Source organism: Musca domestica, unplaced genomic scaffold, assembly GCF_030504385.1.
Source record: "Musca domestica strain aabys unplaced genomic scaffold, Musca_domestica.polishedcontigs.V.1.1 21, whole genome shotgun sequence".
Classification (NCBI taxonomy): Eukaryota; Metazoa; Arthropoda; class Insecta; order Diptera; family Muscidae; genus Musca; species Musca domestica.
In genome coordinates this window covers 12,484,598-12,502,239 of record NW_026712258.1, presented here as the reverse complement: position 1 = coordinate 12,502,239, position 17,642 = coordinate 12,484,598, and the positions used below count along the sequence as shown (strand labels likewise).

General features: G+C 34.0%; 2 protein-coding genes and 1 long non-coding RNA gene across 3 annotated transcripts; all 3 read right to left on the bottom strand.

The window, feature by feature from the left end:
• Positions 1 to 320: 320 nt before the first annotated feature.
• LOC101888773 (uncharacterized) lies at positions 321 to 1,743 on the bottom strand. The gene is made up of 2 exons (XM_005185160.4): positions 1,596 to 1,743; positions 321 to 1,542 (listed from the first exon to the last, which is right to left on the bottom strand). Exons 1-2 carry the CDS (start codon positions 1,693 to 1,695, stop codon positions 476 to 478), a joined length of 1,167 nt encoding a protein of 388 aa, XP_005185217.3. The 5' UTR covers positions 1,696 to 1,743; the 3' UTR covers positions 321 to 475.
• A 2,585-nt stretch (positions 1,744 to 4,328) lies between these two features.
• LOC105261912 (uncharacterized) lies at positions 4,329 to 5,108 on the bottom strand. The gene is made up of 2 exons (XR_009342216.1): positions 4,764 to 5,108; positions 4,329 to 4,701 (listed from the first exon to the last, which is right to left on the bottom strand). It is a non-coding gene; the product is annotated as an uncharacterized LOC105261912 (long non-coding RNA).
• A 2,486-nt stretch (positions 5,109 to 7,594) lies between these two features.
• LOC101889757 (transmembrane protein 216) lies at positions 7,595 to 15,736 on the bottom strand. The gene is made up of 2 exons (XM_005185166.4): positions 15,176 to 15,736; positions 7,595 to 11,548 (listed from the first exon to the last, which is right to left on the bottom strand). The coding sequence occupies exons 1-2, from the start codon at positions 15,429 to 15,431 to the stop codon at positions 11,355 to 11,357; spliced, it is 450 nt and encodes a 149-aa protein (XP_005185223.2). The 5' UTR covers positions 15,432 to 15,736; the 3' UTR covers positions 7,595 to 11,354.
• Positions 15,737 to 17,642: the final 1,906 nt, after the last annotated feature.

Sequence of the window (17,642 nt, the reverse complement as noted above, 5' to 3'; positions counted from 1 at the left end):
TTTTCAGAAACATCGATGTAACATAGGTGGTTGTAAACATCGATGTTTCTCCACCTCTAAATGAAACACAGCTGTTGATTTTATGGCGCAGAGTTGTATTTGATATTCATAGAATCAGTGATGCTAACTCAAACTGAGACACAATTGCGACGTCAGTGATGAGCAGTCATATTGTACAACAATTTGGACTGTCTCTAGATACAGAAATAAAAATCTTTGAGGGCGCTTGAAGGATATTTATATCGATTTAGCAGCAATCTAATACTATAATGATCTTAATATCCAATTCGAATTATTAATCATTTAAAAAACACTTTGGAGAGTGTGTCAAACGATCTATTATTTGATATTTCGATTTTCTACCTAATATATCAGATATAAATATTAGAATGGATGGTACCAAAATTTAACGACTAATAAAAAAATTTTAATGTTCTTTAGTAAATTATAAAAAATTATTTATTGATTTTAAGGTTTAAACATCTCTTTCATAATTTAAATCATGAAATGAGGAAATTACTGTTCCCTGTTTTCGTTCAAATGCTATTTGTTCTCGTTTCATTTCATCACGTTCTCGCTTCAGCTTAAGTTCCAACAACTTCCGCTTAAGTTCCAGCACTTGAACTCGTAATCGATGCAATTCCAATTGTCGTTGTTTGTGGCCATTGGGAATGGATGCTGTAAGTGGTTGGGTAATGGAACCGTTATGACCCGAAGAAGATGACGATGATGGTATTTGAAATAGGCGTGGTGGATGCATTTTAACACACAACTGAGTTTGGGTATTGGCTGGTAAACAATTTGCTTCAGCTGGAATCTGTGTGCATTTGGTTGAGTGACATATAGCTTTGGCTGTTTTTGTTTTATTTATAGAATCTCCACTGTTATGGGTGGATTTAACTTCTATATCGATTTCTGATACACCAGTTTCAAGGGACTTTTCATCGTCATCATCGCTGCTTATAACAATGATATCATCTTGGCTTAAATCTTCAATTTTACTTAAATCCAGATCTATCGATTTCGAACTGTGAGAAGTGAAATTCTGGTTTTCAGGTCCTGATACGGATTCTTTGGTAAAACTCTTGTCGTCATTTGTGGCTGGCATCTCTATCGCATTTTCATCTTCTATATGGGCTTCCTGCAGAGTTGGCATATTGCAAATTTGAATTTTTATGCTATGAAAACTGCCACCGATCTTCTTATTATTTGGCTTGCATACCAAGGCACTCGAATTTGAGTGGTTTGATATTGCGGACTTTTTGTTTGAAGTCCTTAAACTTCGTAGACTATGACCGGACATTTGATAAAGCTGTCTCAGATTGAAAACATCAAACTCAGCATTCATCTGCAAATTCGTACTGCTATTTACCAATGCAACTGGTGCATCGCATCTACTACTTGGATTCAGTTTACATTTTATCATCATCGTGCTGCAATTTTCACATTGAGATGAAGATTTACAAACAATTTTACATTTTTTGCAAGATTTTTGGGAAACAGATGAATCTTCCTGAGAATGTTGTTCCTCAGTTTCTTGAGCTATGAAAAAATAGTTTCAGATTAAATGTCTTGAGAATAACAAAATATCTTACCAAATTCTTTATTTATATCCATTTTTATGAAATAACGTAAAATTTGAATACACCTAAATAAAAGTTCCTCAATAATTGAATTAATTTTGTGGCCGAACATTAATGTATTTTACAAACGAAGGATTTTTTCAATTTGAGTATGAATTTATTTTTGATTTGAAATTAATTTTGATTTGATAGTATTGCAAAAAACTACTTGACTGTTTTAAACAGGTTCAATGTGAGACAGTAGATTTACTTGCCATTGAGAAAAAGGAAAACATAAGGGCCAACCGGACCGAAAGGTTGAGTTTTTAAAACACTATAGGGAATTGGGAAAAGAAATATCTTTCCATTTGGCTTTGAGGGCACCAAATTACCAAGAAAGTGTGAAGCAAATCAGTACAATATAAATGATAATGAAGAAGTGGATGGAAAATGAATTGCTGAACACTCACTCGTCTGGTAGGAAATCAGTACTCCAGAAAGCTGCAACAAAAATTGCTGCATGAGCAGAAATTCATAGCCGATTTGCGTAACACCTACACTGCACGCTGTGCGATGATGAAGAAAATAACCAAAAATATCGTATTTTTGACGAACTCCTGAACTCAATAGAAAATTTAGGCTAATGCGAAAGCATAGGATCCAAGATCTGAACCTCATCTCCCATGCGACGGAACCAGAGACTGTTCTACAACTGGCTTTAAGAATTTAATTACTTAAAAAAGCAATGGTTATATTTATAGAACGTAAAGACCTCCACCAAACTATTATGGGTATATTAAGCTTTTTAATTCTTCCAAATAAACATGGTGGATCCTACGAAGAATATATTTTTGATTGGCATAAGTTTATATGTCGAATTAGCTATGTCTGTCCGTCTGTGAAACCCACTCTGGTTTTCGAAAAGAATGAAGCAGGTGAACAAATATTTTAGGTCCGTAGAATTTTTGATATATTAACGATTTTTTTTTTTGTATTTGGATGAAGAAAATTACATATGAGGTACATTGGGTTCATGTAGAACCGCAACATAGTGGGAAATGAGTTGGCTGATGAATTAGAGCGAGGAGGTTCCCAATCGATTGATCTTCCAATTGATGTAACTGTTAAACCACCAATAGCCCATTATTTCAGCTGCTTGAAGAAGTCTCTCATCGAAGAAGCGGTTAAAAGACGACAATTAGAAAAATGTTGTAGGCCATCTTAGGCCATTTAACCGGTAAGCACATTCGTCTTTGTATCATTTAATAGATCTGCAGCATCCCAAGATTGGATAACAGTGTTCCTGAATAATATAGAATATGTGAAGATGAAAAAAAAGTAGAGACGATTGAATACAGATGTCCCCTGTTATCCAACAAGAGACATTAGCTATTTGGCAGGTGGGCCATTTAACCGGTTAGCACATTCGTCTTTGTATCATTTAATAGATCTGCAGCATCCCAAGATTGGATAACAGTGTTCCTGAATAATATAGAATATGTGAAGATGAAAAAAAGTAGAGACGATTGAATAAAGATGTCCCCTGTTATCCAACAAGAGACATTAGCTATTTGGCAGGTGGGAGATAGAAAATCTAACATTCTTTTTAGATATAGATCCCAGCATCATTCACAAATTTGCTAACTACACTTCTCTCTATAAATCCTTCGCTCTAATTCTCTCCTAATACCAACAACTTTTTTAAACCCTCCTCCTTGTAAAGGAGGGTTATTAACTTTGTCATTCCGTTTGTAACATCCCTAAATATTCATCGTAGACCCCATATAGTATATATATTCATAATCAGCATAAAATTCTAAGTCGATTTAACGATGTCCGTCCGTTTGTCTGTTAAAATCACGATACAGCCCACATTTTTTGGCGTAGAGCGTCAAAATTTAGCAGAACAATTTGTATTGTGCCTAGGATGGTTCGTATTGAAACATTGTATGTATAGGTCTACGTGTTGGCATAGCCGCCATATAACGGTACCTCTCGATATTCGCTATTTTGATGATGTTTGCCACATTTTTTCATGGATTTTTTCGATGCTTTTCGATGATGATAAATTTTGTATTGTATGTTTCTAATAATATAAATAACTTCGTCCGCAGGAATACTAGATCTCGCCACTTATTAGCATATTTTCAAAGTATTACTTTCGAAATGGTGGATAGTATTGAAACAGAAACCTTATGACGGTGATTCACGAGAAAACTACCCTTATAAGGCCACATATCAAGTTTTTGTTTATATCCTTCAAAATGTGTGAGTTTGATTCTTCGAAAGCTGTGTAGGGAAATTTTGTTGACAAAGTTTTTTAACGGTAATGTGAAGTAATCGAAATCTTCCGTTCCCCCTTTCAAGGTTAATCTTTTGGAAACGGTAAATTCCGGCGTGCGTGTGAAAAAATGAGTCTCGAATGTGGGCGAGTTATTACCAAGAATAGCAAGATGTTGCGGTAGATATAATTCCAGACTCCAAAACTAAGGGTTACAAGTTCAATACTAGGAAATGCCAAGCAGTTTATGTTTAAGAAGTGTGGCTTATTATTTAGTGTGTTAAACTTCAGAACACACAAAAATTCAATGTTGAAAGTCGCATTTGGAATATTTATGTTCTCCTTTACAAACGCTTCCTTTATACTGCTGCGTATACATAAAGGATAGGTAATTCCATGCCTAATGTAAAAAAACTTATTTTCGTCAGTAAAGAACTTTCTTCCGGTTTGGGAAATTGATTTACACTCATTCGACTTTTGCATAATTCCATTTCAAATTAGTTGTTTATTAAAATAATTACATTATTAACAATTGAAGTAATTTGAAACCAGTTACCAGCGGCATGACAACAATCAATAAGAGCTCAATGTGTAATGCATCCCGTCCATTACATGATATTGCCCCATAATTGCAACCATCGTTTTGACAATAACAGCAACTAGTCTCGTCGTCCCCTTTGTATTCGTCACACACCGTTCCATTGTTGCAGCCACGTTTGAGTACCTCTTCTTTGGTCCATATCATGGCACAATATTCGTAATCTTCGGGACACAATTGCAAAAATTTATCATTGCCCAGGAGTTTGGCACAAGTACCATGTTGTTCCTTGTTGCATTTGTGACAATGCAGCGATGAAACTATGACAATATAGGCGTGATGGGAATGGTTCATTCATTTGCGATTAATTAATAATACATACCTCCAGTTAAATATATTGAAATAAAAAGTATTGTAAATACCCAAAAACCCATAACGAAATATATAGATTCGAAAAAAGGGATTGTATCAATATTGAAGTATAAATATGTCAATATAATATATGTTTATTTGTCAGAGATTAGGGTTTGCAATTTGAAATAGGATACCATTTCACAGTGTTTTAAAACAAAAAATATATCAGAAAAAGTTGTGTAGAAAAACTTTTAAGGTGAAGGGTACATAAGTAGCTTGACATAATGGCTAGGCATATTAATGTCAAATTAATATGGGAAACGACAGCAGGATTCGAGTGCGGCACTGGCATCCCTTTATGATCACAAAATATACCATCCGAAGCTTATGTGCCCATCCCTTAATTTTTTGTGGTGAAGGTCCTGTATTTTGGGAATAAAATTAACAAAGGCCGCCAGCCTGAAGTTTGTGACCTTCAAAAGACCAATTGTTTTAAATTTTAAATAGCTGTAAGTTCGGCCGGTCAGAACTTTGGATACCCTTCACCATTTGGAACGTTAAAAATTCTATTAAAATCTTAAAAATACCGAATGTGGCTCTTATATTAGGATCTATACGACGACATGGACCTGCATAGGTAACTTTTGTCATAAGTCATTACAATATTCTAATGCGAAACTTAAACAAAATCGGTGAATATTGTCGCTTAAATCATCAAAATAACGAATATCGAGGGGTACCCTTATATGGGGGCTATACGAAGACGTGGACCTGCACAGACAATTATCTGTCTTAGGCTGTAGCAATATTACGAATATCAAATACCAAAATTTAAACAATTCCGGTGAATAATGTCGCCAAAATCATCAAAATACCGAATATCGGGAGGTACCGTATATGGGGGCTATACCAAAACGTGAACCTACATGGCCCATTTTCAATATCAAAATATATAAATAGACATAATATCCATTTGAGTAAAATTTTATCAATCTACTTCAATTCGTTCGGAAGCTAGAGTGATTTCCACAGACGGACGGACATCGCTAAATCGACATAGAATTTTATGCTGATCAAGAATATATCTACTATGGTGGAGGCCATGGTAGAAATACATAGGTAGTCGCATCGACAAGCTTCTGGGACAATGAACTGTCAAATCAATTTTGGAATTGAAAAAGTTGAATGAAGATTTATCTGTGTTTGTAAAAATTGTTTAAAAACGCGAATTATAACAACCTACGAATGACGTATAAGAAAACATAAAAATTTACTTATATTTGAAAAAAAAAACATTTAATTTTTTTGACATATTAATTTCATTACGTCAAATCTGAAGTCCAGGAAATACATAAAACGCATATTTGGCTGGCTTCTTCGTAGAGGAAAGGAGTTTTAAATGGCCCTAGGCTCCTTTGTTCATTTCCGAAGAAGCCTGCCGATGACTTAAGCCAGCCAAATAAGCGCTTTATGTATTCCCACCTTAAGGTAGTGTTATTCTAGAAGCAAGAATGTGAAAACACTTAGTGAATTAACTGTCAAAATTGTTCTCTCAAACCGCTCTCTTTGTCAGATCTTTTGTGTTAACAGACTTCCAGTAACAATATGCAACAATTGTTACAAATTTTAGGGTAATGTGGCGTTTCCACTGCACTTGATTCGCTCTCTATTCGTTGTTTGACCCTTAACTATGAAAAAACTACCTAATTCTTCACACAAAATTTCCTGAGCGAAAACTCATATTTGTACGTTGTTCAAATCAAATCACTCTCAGAACAACGAAAAAATATGTCCCATCCCTAACAAATGAGAGCATTTATCGAAAAAATAAATTATGACATTTAAAAATTAAAAATAGAAAAATTTGATGAAATTTTAAAAATTTTCGGGAAGACTGAAAATTATGAATGAAAACTACAATGTTGAATGGCGTATGTACATTCAAACGAAAGTAAATTTTGTTTTCTCTCTCATTCGAGGTACGCATTTTGTCCACGAGTTAAAATTTCCACAGAAAACGCAAACAAAAGAGGCAACATTTTCAAAATGTTTCTATCGGCAGAAAAAATGTTTGACAAGTGTCTCTCCAGCAGAATTTAAAAATGGAAAAACACAAAAATGTGTTCAAAATGTCAACATTTACACAAAAAGTTGAAATCGTGAATGAAAATTGTAAAATTAATGATATAATAAATCTTTGGGAGGAAAACAATAATTTCTTCTATTCATATTAGTGAGAATTTCATGTATTTTCGTATAAATTCCCATTAAAATCAACAAACAAAATTTTTGAAAAAAGGAATTATTTTACTATGAATTACGAATCGTGCCGTTAATTCGTGTACCTAATTCTGAGAGCGAACAACGTTGTTCGGTTTCCAATGGAAACATGCTATAACCAGACACACCTACTTTGACATATACCCCTTGGAATTGAAATCCACCGAATTCAGATGCGTTCCAACTCGTTTTGCAGTGCTTTGAAATTAGGTTAAGATATTTGCTGAGTATTTAAATCGTTTAGAGCCAATCAACTTCAATTAAAACACAATTTTTACTCCATTTATTAATCCCGCAATTAAAACCGAGCACAATTTGTAATTCAAGATTCATTTTTATTATTTCAAATTTTTATCATCAAACTTATATAGTACAATAAATATATGCTAACTTAAATATTAGTTGTAAGTAAATACATTTACATAGAAATAATTATTTTCTTTCACAAATTGTATCGTATTAATTTGTTAGTGAACAAATTAATAACAAAATAATATTAATTACTTTTCCAAGTAAATATGTTTGTGTTAAATTTTGTGTGAGAGAGTGTAGAGATTTATGTTTTTAACATGTTTTTGCTTTGTTTTGATTACAATCGAAATTTAAAATTGTCATTAACTTAATAGTAATAAATAACAACATTTATGCAAAGTTTCTTGTTCTTCTTCTTTGTCATCTTACATATGTAAATTGGTATATTCTAAAAAAATCGGGGTTTCATCTTTTCTTGTATTTGTATATGTATGTATTCAAAATTGTCTTACTTATTACTATTGTTGATTTTGCATTGTTTTTTTTCTTGTTTTGTTAAATTTTTTGGTTTTTGCATTTAAAGTAAATATTTATGTGAATGGAAGGCCAATGAGTGTACAATGCAAATTTCGAAATAATGATCCCAAGCCAAAAGATATTTTAATCCCTCATGAGGTTACTCCCATAATTTATATAAAGGGATAGCTGGAGAAAGGTTTGTGCTATTTAATCGTCTTCTGCGTATGAACCTGAAAATATTTAAAACTCTTACCTTATCAATGTTCCAGTCAAAATTGAGAATTCAAATTCAAAATTTTGAATATCGGATATCGACACAACTCGACTGCAAATATTTAAGCTCTGCTTCTGTACGAATAAAGGTGAGAGTACATAATTTCTTTTCTGACTGGTTTAAAGGTGAGAATACATTAAACGTGTTTTTGATCCCAAGCCAAAAGATATTTTAATCCCTCATGAGGTTACTTCCAAAATTTATATAAAAGGATAGCTGGATCAAGATTTGTGCTATTTAATCGTCTCCTGTGTATGAACCTGAAAACATTCAATACACTTATCTTATTAATGGTCTAGTCATAATTGAGAATTCAAATTCAAAATTTCGAATATCGGATATTTTAACACACATGGTTGCAAATATTTAAGCTCTGATCCTGTACGAATAAAGAGTACAGAGAGCACATATAAATCTTTTATGACTGACTTAAAGGTGAGAATACATAAAAAGAAAAAAGGAGCGTAGGGTTAATAAGTCAAAATTATGGGTCGAAATTGAAATAAATCATCCTAAAGCTCCTTTGTTCTTTTACGAAGAATCCACCCGATGACTTAAGCCAGTCGTTTTAAGGTGAAAATACATAAAACGAGTTTTTAAATGGCTTAAGTCATCGGCTGGCTTCTTCGGAAAAGAACAAAGGAGCGTAAGCCAAAATCGAAATAGTCAACCTAAAACTTCTTTGATCCTCTACGAAAAAGCCAGCCGATGATTTAAGCCAGACACAAAAAACGTTTTATGTACTTTCGCCTTTATGCATTCTCACCTTAATTCATCGGCTTGCTTCTTCATGGGAACAAAGGAGTTTTAGGTTGGAATAAATAAAGCTCTTATTTGGCTGGCCCATGGTAGAAAAATACAGGTAGATGCATCACGCTTGGGAACATTGATTTTTATATCTTTTCTTATACGACGTCGTTCGGAGGATATTATAATTCGGAATTTTCAACATCTTTTACAAATGTAAATAAATTTTCACTCAACATTTTCAATTGCAAAATTGTTTTGACAGTTCATTGTCCCAGCAGCTGTGTCGATTCGTCTACCTATATTCTTCTACCATGGGCTGGCCGATGACTTAAGCTGGGAATACATAAAGCGCTTATGTGGCTGGCTTAAGTCATCGGCTGGCTTCTTCGGCAGAAGAATACAGGTAGATGCTCAACGCTTGGGAGCATTGATATGTCAAAAAATTGTCAATGTTTTTTTAAATATAAGTAGATTTTTATATGTTTTCATATACCGCGTCATTCGGAAGTTATTATAATTCGTGTTTTTCAACAATTTCTACAAAATTTAAAATATTTTTCATTCATCATTTTCAATTCCAAAATTGGTTTGACAGTTCATTGTCTCAGCAGCTGTGTCGATGCGTCTACCTATATTCTTCTACCATGGAAGCCAGCCGATGACTTAAGCCATTTAAAAGGGCGTTTTATGTATTTTCACCTTAAGAATTTTTAATTTTCCACCATAGTATGGAGGGTATATTAAGTTTGTCATTCCGTTTGTAACACCTCGAAATGTGCATTGTAGACCCCACAAAGTATATTAATTTTTGATCAGTTTAAAATTCCATGTCGATTTAGTGATATTCGTCCGTCTATCCGTCTGTGGAAATCTCTCCAGCCTCCGAACGACTTTTGGTATTGAAAATGGGTTATGCAGGTCCACGGTTTGGTATAGCCCCCACATAATGGTACCCCCCCATATTCGGTATTTTGATGATTTTAGCGACATTATTCACCGGAATTGTTTCCAATTTGGTATTTTTGGTAATAGATACTGCAGTCTGTGACAGAAAATTGTCAGTGCAGGTCTACGTCTTCGTATAGCTGCAATATAACGGTACCTCCCTATATTCGGTATTTTGATGATTTTAGCTACATTATTCACCAATTTTTTCAAGTTTCGCATTTGAATATTGTAATGGCTTATGACAAAAGTCGCCTATGCAGGTCCACGTCGTCGTGTAGACCCTAATATAACGGCTACATTCGGTATTTTTAAGCTTTTAACAGAATTTTTAATGTATTTTATTTTTTTGAAAATTGCCAAATTCTTTCAAATGGTTTTTTACTTGTTTTTTTCAAAAAAAATTGTTTCTTGCTCAAAGTAGCAGCACAATTTGAAGGAGGTCCGTATTTATCCTCTTCTTTTTTACGACTTTTTCCACCTTGGAAAGTAAAGAAACAATGAAGTCGTATGTTTAAAATTGTTTCTAAATTATACATTTGAAAACAAGCCTTTTATGTATTCCCATAGGAAAAGCACATTCAACTTATATTTTTAACTTACCAGCCTTCGATCCAATAACCATGGTAGAATAACGAAGGTAAAGTCATTTAATCATATGTTTACAATTTTTTTCAAAATTATTCATTTGACAAAATTTCATTGTTAAAATATATATTTTTAAATCCATTCTAAACACACAAATCAGAGATGGAAACCTATTTTAAGCAGTAAATTTGACAAGGTGAATTACAGAAAATGCAGAGATGGAAGTGCTTATTTAAAATGACTTTACCTTCTTAATTTTACCATGCCAATAACTAAGACCACGGATAAAACATTCCTCACATTGATTTTAATATTGCTATATTTCACTGACAATTTATATTAATTGACAATGACAAGAGAGAAGAAGCCAGCCGATGACTCAAGTCAGCCAGGTAAGCGCTTTATGTATTCTCACCTTAAACAAATAAATAAGTCAAATAAGCGCTTTATGTATTCCCAGCTTTATTTAGCTGGCTTAAGTCATCGACTGGCTTCTTCGTAGACGAACAAAAGAGTTTTAGGTTGAATTAGTTCGATTTTGGCCATAGGCTCCTTTGTTTATTTCCAAAGAAGCCAGCCGATGACTTAAGTCTGCTAGATAAGCGCTTTATGTATTCCCACCTGAATTGTTTGATCCGGTTTGGAAAACTGAAAAAGATTATAATTTTTTTAGACTGGAGTAAAAAAGTTTTTTCATCGAGCGATACCTTACACACAAACTTAGAGACATCTTGCACAATTCTTGGCCAATTTTTTATTGAATCAAAATTAAACGAAGAATTTTACAACTCTTAAATATACAACTAAATAACCTTTTAACTTCATTTCTTTTATTATTTTCCAAATTGTTGTTCACATTTGTTTATTACTAAAAATTCTTAATGATTTCATATTGCATTGCATTTATTCGAGAGTTAATAAATATATTTGATTTCTTTTATTGTACAATTAAAATATTGTGTTTTTTGTTATTTATATAAAACATTATAAAATATTGTGTTTTTTAAAGTCCTAATCATAATTTATGGGACGACAAAGTGTGAAAACAAAGTAGATGGCATACCAAATTTCGGTGATATATAAACCCAGTTGCAGAACGCACAGAACATATTCCAAACGTAATTTATACATTTGTAAGAGTAATATGTAGTTGACACCAAATAGGCACGGGACAATCAGAAGAACCGATATAATTGCTGGTAAACCTGAAGTGAGAGAGAAAAGAAAAAAAACAGAATTTACATGTTGTTTAAATAAATTTAGCTATGCACCTTTAACTATGCAAATTTAATTATGCACCTGATTAAAGACTGTTTCTTAATAAAAATAATAGTTTTTCTTATATTATCACACTTTTTTATTATAATATTCCAGGCATGGTAGAATCAAGAAGGTAAAGTCATGCAAACTTAAGTTGAAGAATACATAAAACGCTTTTTGACTAGCTTAAGTCATTGACTGGCTTCTTCGGAAAAGCATAGAGGAACTAAGGCTGGAAATACATAAAGAGCATATTTGGCTGGCTAAGTCATCGGCTGGCTTCTTCGTAGATGAACAAAGGAGTTTTAGGTTGACCTAGTTCGATTTTGGCCCTAGGCTCCTTTGTTCATTTCCGAAGAAGCCAGCCGATGACTTAAGCCAGCCAAATAAGCGCTTTATGTATTCCCAGCTTAAGGCTGGAAATACATAAAGAGCATATTTCGTTGGCTTAAGTCACGAAGGAGTTTTAGGTTGATTTAGTTCGATTTTGGGCCTAGGCTCCTTTGTTCATTTCCGAAGAAGCCAGCCGATGACTTAAGCCAGCCAAATATGCTCTTTATGTATTTCCAGCCTAATGGTGTAAGTACATAAGAAGTTTGAAGTCATGGCTAGGCATATTTTGTGACATTTCACAAAGGGATTACAGAGCCGCACTTAAATCCTGCCGTCGTTTTGCATTATAATTTGACATTAATATGCCTAGCCATGACTTCAAGCTTTTTATGTACTTGCAACTTAAGTCAACGTAAAACTACTTTGTTCCTCTACGAAGAACCCAGCCGATGACTTATGCCAGTCAAAAAAGCGTCTTATGTATTCTCACCTTTATGTTTACAACTTTTTTTTCAAAATTATTCGTTTGAAAACATCTCATTGTCAAAATTTATATTTATAAATACATTGTAACTATGCAAATCAGAGATGGAAACTTAAGCTGGAAATACATAAAGAGCATATTTGGCTGGCTTAAGTCATCGGCTGGCTTTTTCGTAGATGAACAAAGGAGTTTTAGGTTGACTTAGTTCGATTTTGGCCCTAGGCTCCTTTGTTCATTTCCGAGAAAGCCAGCCGATGACTTAAGCCAGCCAAATATGCTCTTTATGTATTTCCAGCTTTAGTTTTTACGGAGTGAAATTTTGCAAGGTAAATTACAGAAAATGCAGAGATGGGTATGGTTATTTGAAATGACTTTACCTTCTTAATTTTATAATGATTCCAGGAAAAAATATCCATTATGAATTGTGTTACCAACCCAATATTTCTATATACAATAAATTATATAACGATTTTTTGTGGCCAAAGTCAATAAACTACCGTGAGGTCCCTGGAACAGAATCAATATTCCCAACCGTCTTCCTTGAAAGAATTTTTAATAATGACATGACATAAGTGAAATGTCTGATGTCCCTCCATAATACATAAAATACTTTTCTGACTGGCCTTAAGGTGAGAATACATAAAGTGTTTATCTGACGGGCTTAAGTCATCGGCTGGCTTCTTTGGAAATTAACACCCTTAGGGTGGGAATACATAAAGCGCATATTTCGCTGGCTTAAGTCATCAGCTCGCTTCTTCGTAGAGGAGCCATCCGATGACTTAAACCAGTTAAATAAGCGCTTTATGTATTCCCACCTTAAGTGATCGGCTGGCTTATTTGTAAAGGAACACAGGACTTTTTGGTTGACTTAGTTCGAATTTTCGTCATTCAAAAAAGCGTTTCATGTATTCTCAACTTAAGCATATTTCTTTGATCAATTAAAATGTCGACCAGAAGGTGAATTTTAAAAAACTACAACTCTACCTCCTAAATTAATTATACAAATTTAATATTACGGCGAAAAAAATTACACTGGTCGGAACATACTTTCAATGTGGCTGGAAATTGTATTTAGGAAATTTGGCTTCATTTTTTCACAGCCTTTCTTTGGTGAAAATAAAAAGTCTACGGCCTTTTTAGAATACCATAGTTTTTCTCCGTAATTCTAATAATCAAATTTCGAAAACAAAATTTCTTAATTTAATAATAATATATGTTTGACATATATTGTAATTCTAAAGCGAATTTAAATTATGGTGACAGTATAAAGATGAAAATGCATAAAAGGCTTTCTGACCAGCTTAAAGGTGAGAATACATAAAGCGCTTATTTGACTGACTTAAGTCATCGGCTGGCTTTCAATGACTTTCATTCCAAATTCCAGCTCATTCCGTTTGTCCAATACAAAGTATTATATTTTTTTGTACATTTTAGTACTTCTCGTACCCTTTTAGTACACATTTCCAAAAACTAAAAATTTATCCCTGTCCGTCCATCAGTACGTCTATTGTAATCACGTTAGAGTCAAAATGAATAAAGATAGGAAGCTAAAATTTTGCACACACAAGTCTTTTGTCTGCAGGCAGCTCAAGTCCGAATATGAGCTATATTGGTCCACATTTTCGTATAGCCCCCATACAACGGTACCCCCGATATTCGGTATTTTTATGATTGTAGCCAAATTTTTCAATGGAATTGCCCAAAAATCCATACTAGAAGTTCTCTCTTAGCCCTTTACCCCTCGAAAGAGAAATGTCAATATATTTTCGATATTTTGATGATTTTAGGACATTATTAATCGGAGTTGTTTCAAATTTCGAATCTAGAATTCTAATAGGCCCCATATATCAATCCTCCCCTATATTCGGTATTTTACGATTTTAGGTAAAATATTTAACGAAATTGTTTGACATTTCGTATTTGAAGTTCCTAAGTCTGTCTTCGTATAGCCCCGATATAAAGTCATCGGATTTTTTTCAAGTTTTGTATTTGAATATTGTAATGGCTTATGACAAAAGTAAAAAGACGCCTATATTGATATTTTTATATATATTTTTAACGATTTTTATGTTTTGGAATTCGTTCGAAATGGTGGAGGGTATTCAAAGTTCGGCCCGGACAAACTTACTGCTTTTTTACTTGTTAAATGTTGACTCCTTGTGGAATAGTTACCAGAAGGTGTGACCCTTACCTATGTCTGATAGAAATATTGCGTTGTGCGAAGCTCAAATGGAATAAGGTTCTTATTTGAAAAATTTCCCCCTTGTCGTTGTGAAAGAGCTTCCCATTGTTAGCTATCATGGAACTCAATATTTGGTAAAAATTTTTGATGAGGCCTTTGGAACTATGGTGATCACTAGCCACACAAACAGACAGAAGACCTTGCTATAACTCATCCAAATAACTGATTTCGTCCGACGGAACATGTGTTATTTCTATTAGACACATTTCTGATCGGAACATGTGTTATTTCTATTAGACACATTTCTAATCGGCTTGACCAGCCTCCTTATATGTTTAATGTCGCAACACACATTTGGTTATCTTGAGAGGCATACATTTTTTAAGGGTTGAGTAAGTACTGTAAACGTCACAGACGCGCGTTTTCTAAGCTATGATTGTAGATTAAGCAACAATATTCTCGATGATCCTAGTATGTTTTTGGTTGTTTTGCCCGCTTCCCTTTCTATTTAAACAACGCCTCGTTCAAAAACTTTAATGCCCATACTTTTTGCCCCTCTCCCTTCATAATTACCTCTATCGGCCAATGAACTTTTACGTCCCAAAACGACTCGTACCGTCTCCAAAAAGCAATAGGCCACAATAATAACCATGTCACGTATCAAGATTTCCGAAGGATATGTTAGATTTATAGCCTTCAGCAGACTCATGGCCAGTTCGCAGAATGCGAACATCCCGAAATAGAATGAATTCAAATAGATGAGCACCTCGTAGACCATGCTGGGATTTGGTTTCTTCGGCACCAGAGGTGGTGGTCGCTTCGGTGGCATTCTGTGGCAGTTTCTTTTGTTCTTCTTCTTTTCAGTCCAACATCAAAACGGCATCAATCGATTGATTTATTATTTTGTTTTTAATAAGTTTACATGTTTTTCAATTCGTTGCAAGAAATAATAATTCACGGCGGATAAGTATTTTTTCACATTTTCTAGTTTTTCAATTTAAAAATAGCCCCCGGTGCACTCAACGAAATGGATGGCGTTGACTTGTTGCTCGGACTTGTATTTTTAGACTGATTAACAGCGAAATGTTTTTCTCGTTACGGTTTGGCTTGCAGAGCAGAGCGATTTTGCACTTAAATTCAATTCTATTTCAATTGTGCTCAACATAATAATGTTGGGCTAAAATAATTGCAACAACAATTGTTGTTTGTTTATTTGGGTGGAAACCTTTTTGTGTTGATATATTTTATTAACAGAGAGAGAGACAAATTAGATCGTTTTCTGTGGACATTGCTGAGTTTTAGACGTTTTAGAGGATGTTTTTGTAAGAGGATTAAATTTGAGTATTGGATTCTTATTCCCACTTGGGTATGAAGGATGTTAGGCAGAAATACCTGAATATAATAATATGCCACATGGAATGTCACAAAATAGTTATTATCGACCATAATTTGGACAAAACACCCAATTCCATTACCGGCTTTTTACTGTAGCTTAGGCCATCATAATTGACATTTTTATAAGAGTCAGGTGGTTTACACACTGACAGACAAACCTATCAAAGGTTGAGTGATGCTCCGGTTAAGTTAAAGGACTGAAGATAGAACTTTGAAAGCAGTATTTTTATAAATTTGTACGTGCGGAGTTAATATAGTACCTTTATTGAAAATTCTTATTTTAAAGGTTCAAAAAGTACTAAACTGTACAACTTTGATATTGAACGATCAGTAGGATCTATACCTTTGAAATTTTGCATGTAGTTCGACCTTAATGTGGAAGGGGGAGATACGAAGGTACAATTGTCTACAACATCGTAATGCAGCATTTCGTAAGACTTTTAATTGTGAAATGTTTGCATTAAGATTTACCATCGCGTAAAGGTTCAGGTACAACGGATATCTGGAAGATCGTACTTTAAGAGAAGTTGTTGTAACAGGTACATAATCATCATACTTGAATTAGAAAAAAGTACGAAACGGTACAAAATGGTACCGCGTTGTTATTGAGGTATCTGCAAGAGAAATAACTTTTAATTTCGCACGTGGTGAGAAATGGGCGAACTTTTAAAAAATTGAACTTCAAAAGTACGAAATGTACCAGAAGCTCCAGGATAATAGACATTAATTTTTTGAATTTTGCCTTGTTATAGCGAAGATCATATGTTTATGATTTATGTTCTTATTTCCCTTTCGAGACGAGCTTAATGATCTGATTTTTGCAGTGAAAAGGAATCCCAGATAGACACTCACGTCTAAGCGTCTCATCAGGCATATTTGGTGTGGATGATGACTTACAAGGTCCGTTCCCGGGAAAGTTGTATTTATTTCGAACTTATTGCGATTAAGCATATGCGAATTAAACACCTAAGTGTCCAACTAGAATTAACCCTTCGTGAAGAAGCCGGAATATTTGGAAATTTGTACTTCAAAAGTAAGATTAGCACAAAAAGGTACAAAAGGATACAATATTGTTATTGAGGGATCGATAAGAGGTAGAACTTTGAAATTATGTAAACGTCCATCCTTTGGTGTGGATGTTTAAAAATTCATTCTGTACAGGTACGAAAATTACAAAAAAAAGTTCAAAGCAGTACGGCGTGATTATTTAGCGCTCAGCAGGAGCTGTGACTTTTAAATTTCACATGGGGTCCCACTGGTTTAGTGGATACGAATGGATAAGAATACGAATAGTACTAAAAGGTGCAGAATGATGTGATATTATTATTGAGCGATATCCAAGAGCTGGAACTGCTAAATTGTGCACAAAGTTCATCCATTATTTAAAATGACGGAAGCCGGAGTATTGATTTGTACTGCAAAAGTACGAATTGTACTCAAAAGGTACAAAATGCAAAAATATATTTTTGTTGGGGAATCCATAAGGGTTAAGGTGGAAATACATAAAACGCTCATTTGGCTGGATTAAGTCATCGGCTGGCTTCTTTGGAAATGAACAAAGGAGCCTAGGACCAAAATCGAACTAAGTCAACCTAAAACTCCTTTGCTCCTCTACGAAGAAGCCAGTTGATAACTTAAGCCAGCT

Coding starts and splice junctions, on each gene's coding strand:
- LOC101888773 (XM_005185160.4), bottom strand. CDS start 1,695: ATGTTCGGCCACAAAATTAATTCAATTATTGAGGAACTTTTATTTAGG. Junction 1,543..1,595: donor GGATATAAATAAAGAATTTG/GTAAGATATTTT, acceptor ATTTTTTCATAG/CTCAAGAAACTGAGGAACAA.
- LOC101889757 (XM_005185166.4), bottom strand. CDS start 15,431: ATGCCACCGAAGCGACCACCACCTCTGGTGCCGAAGAAACCAAATCCC. Junction 11,549..15,175: donor AAGTTCATTGGCCGATAGAG/GTAATTATGAAG, acceptor CTCTCACTTCAG/GTTTACCAGCAATTATATCG.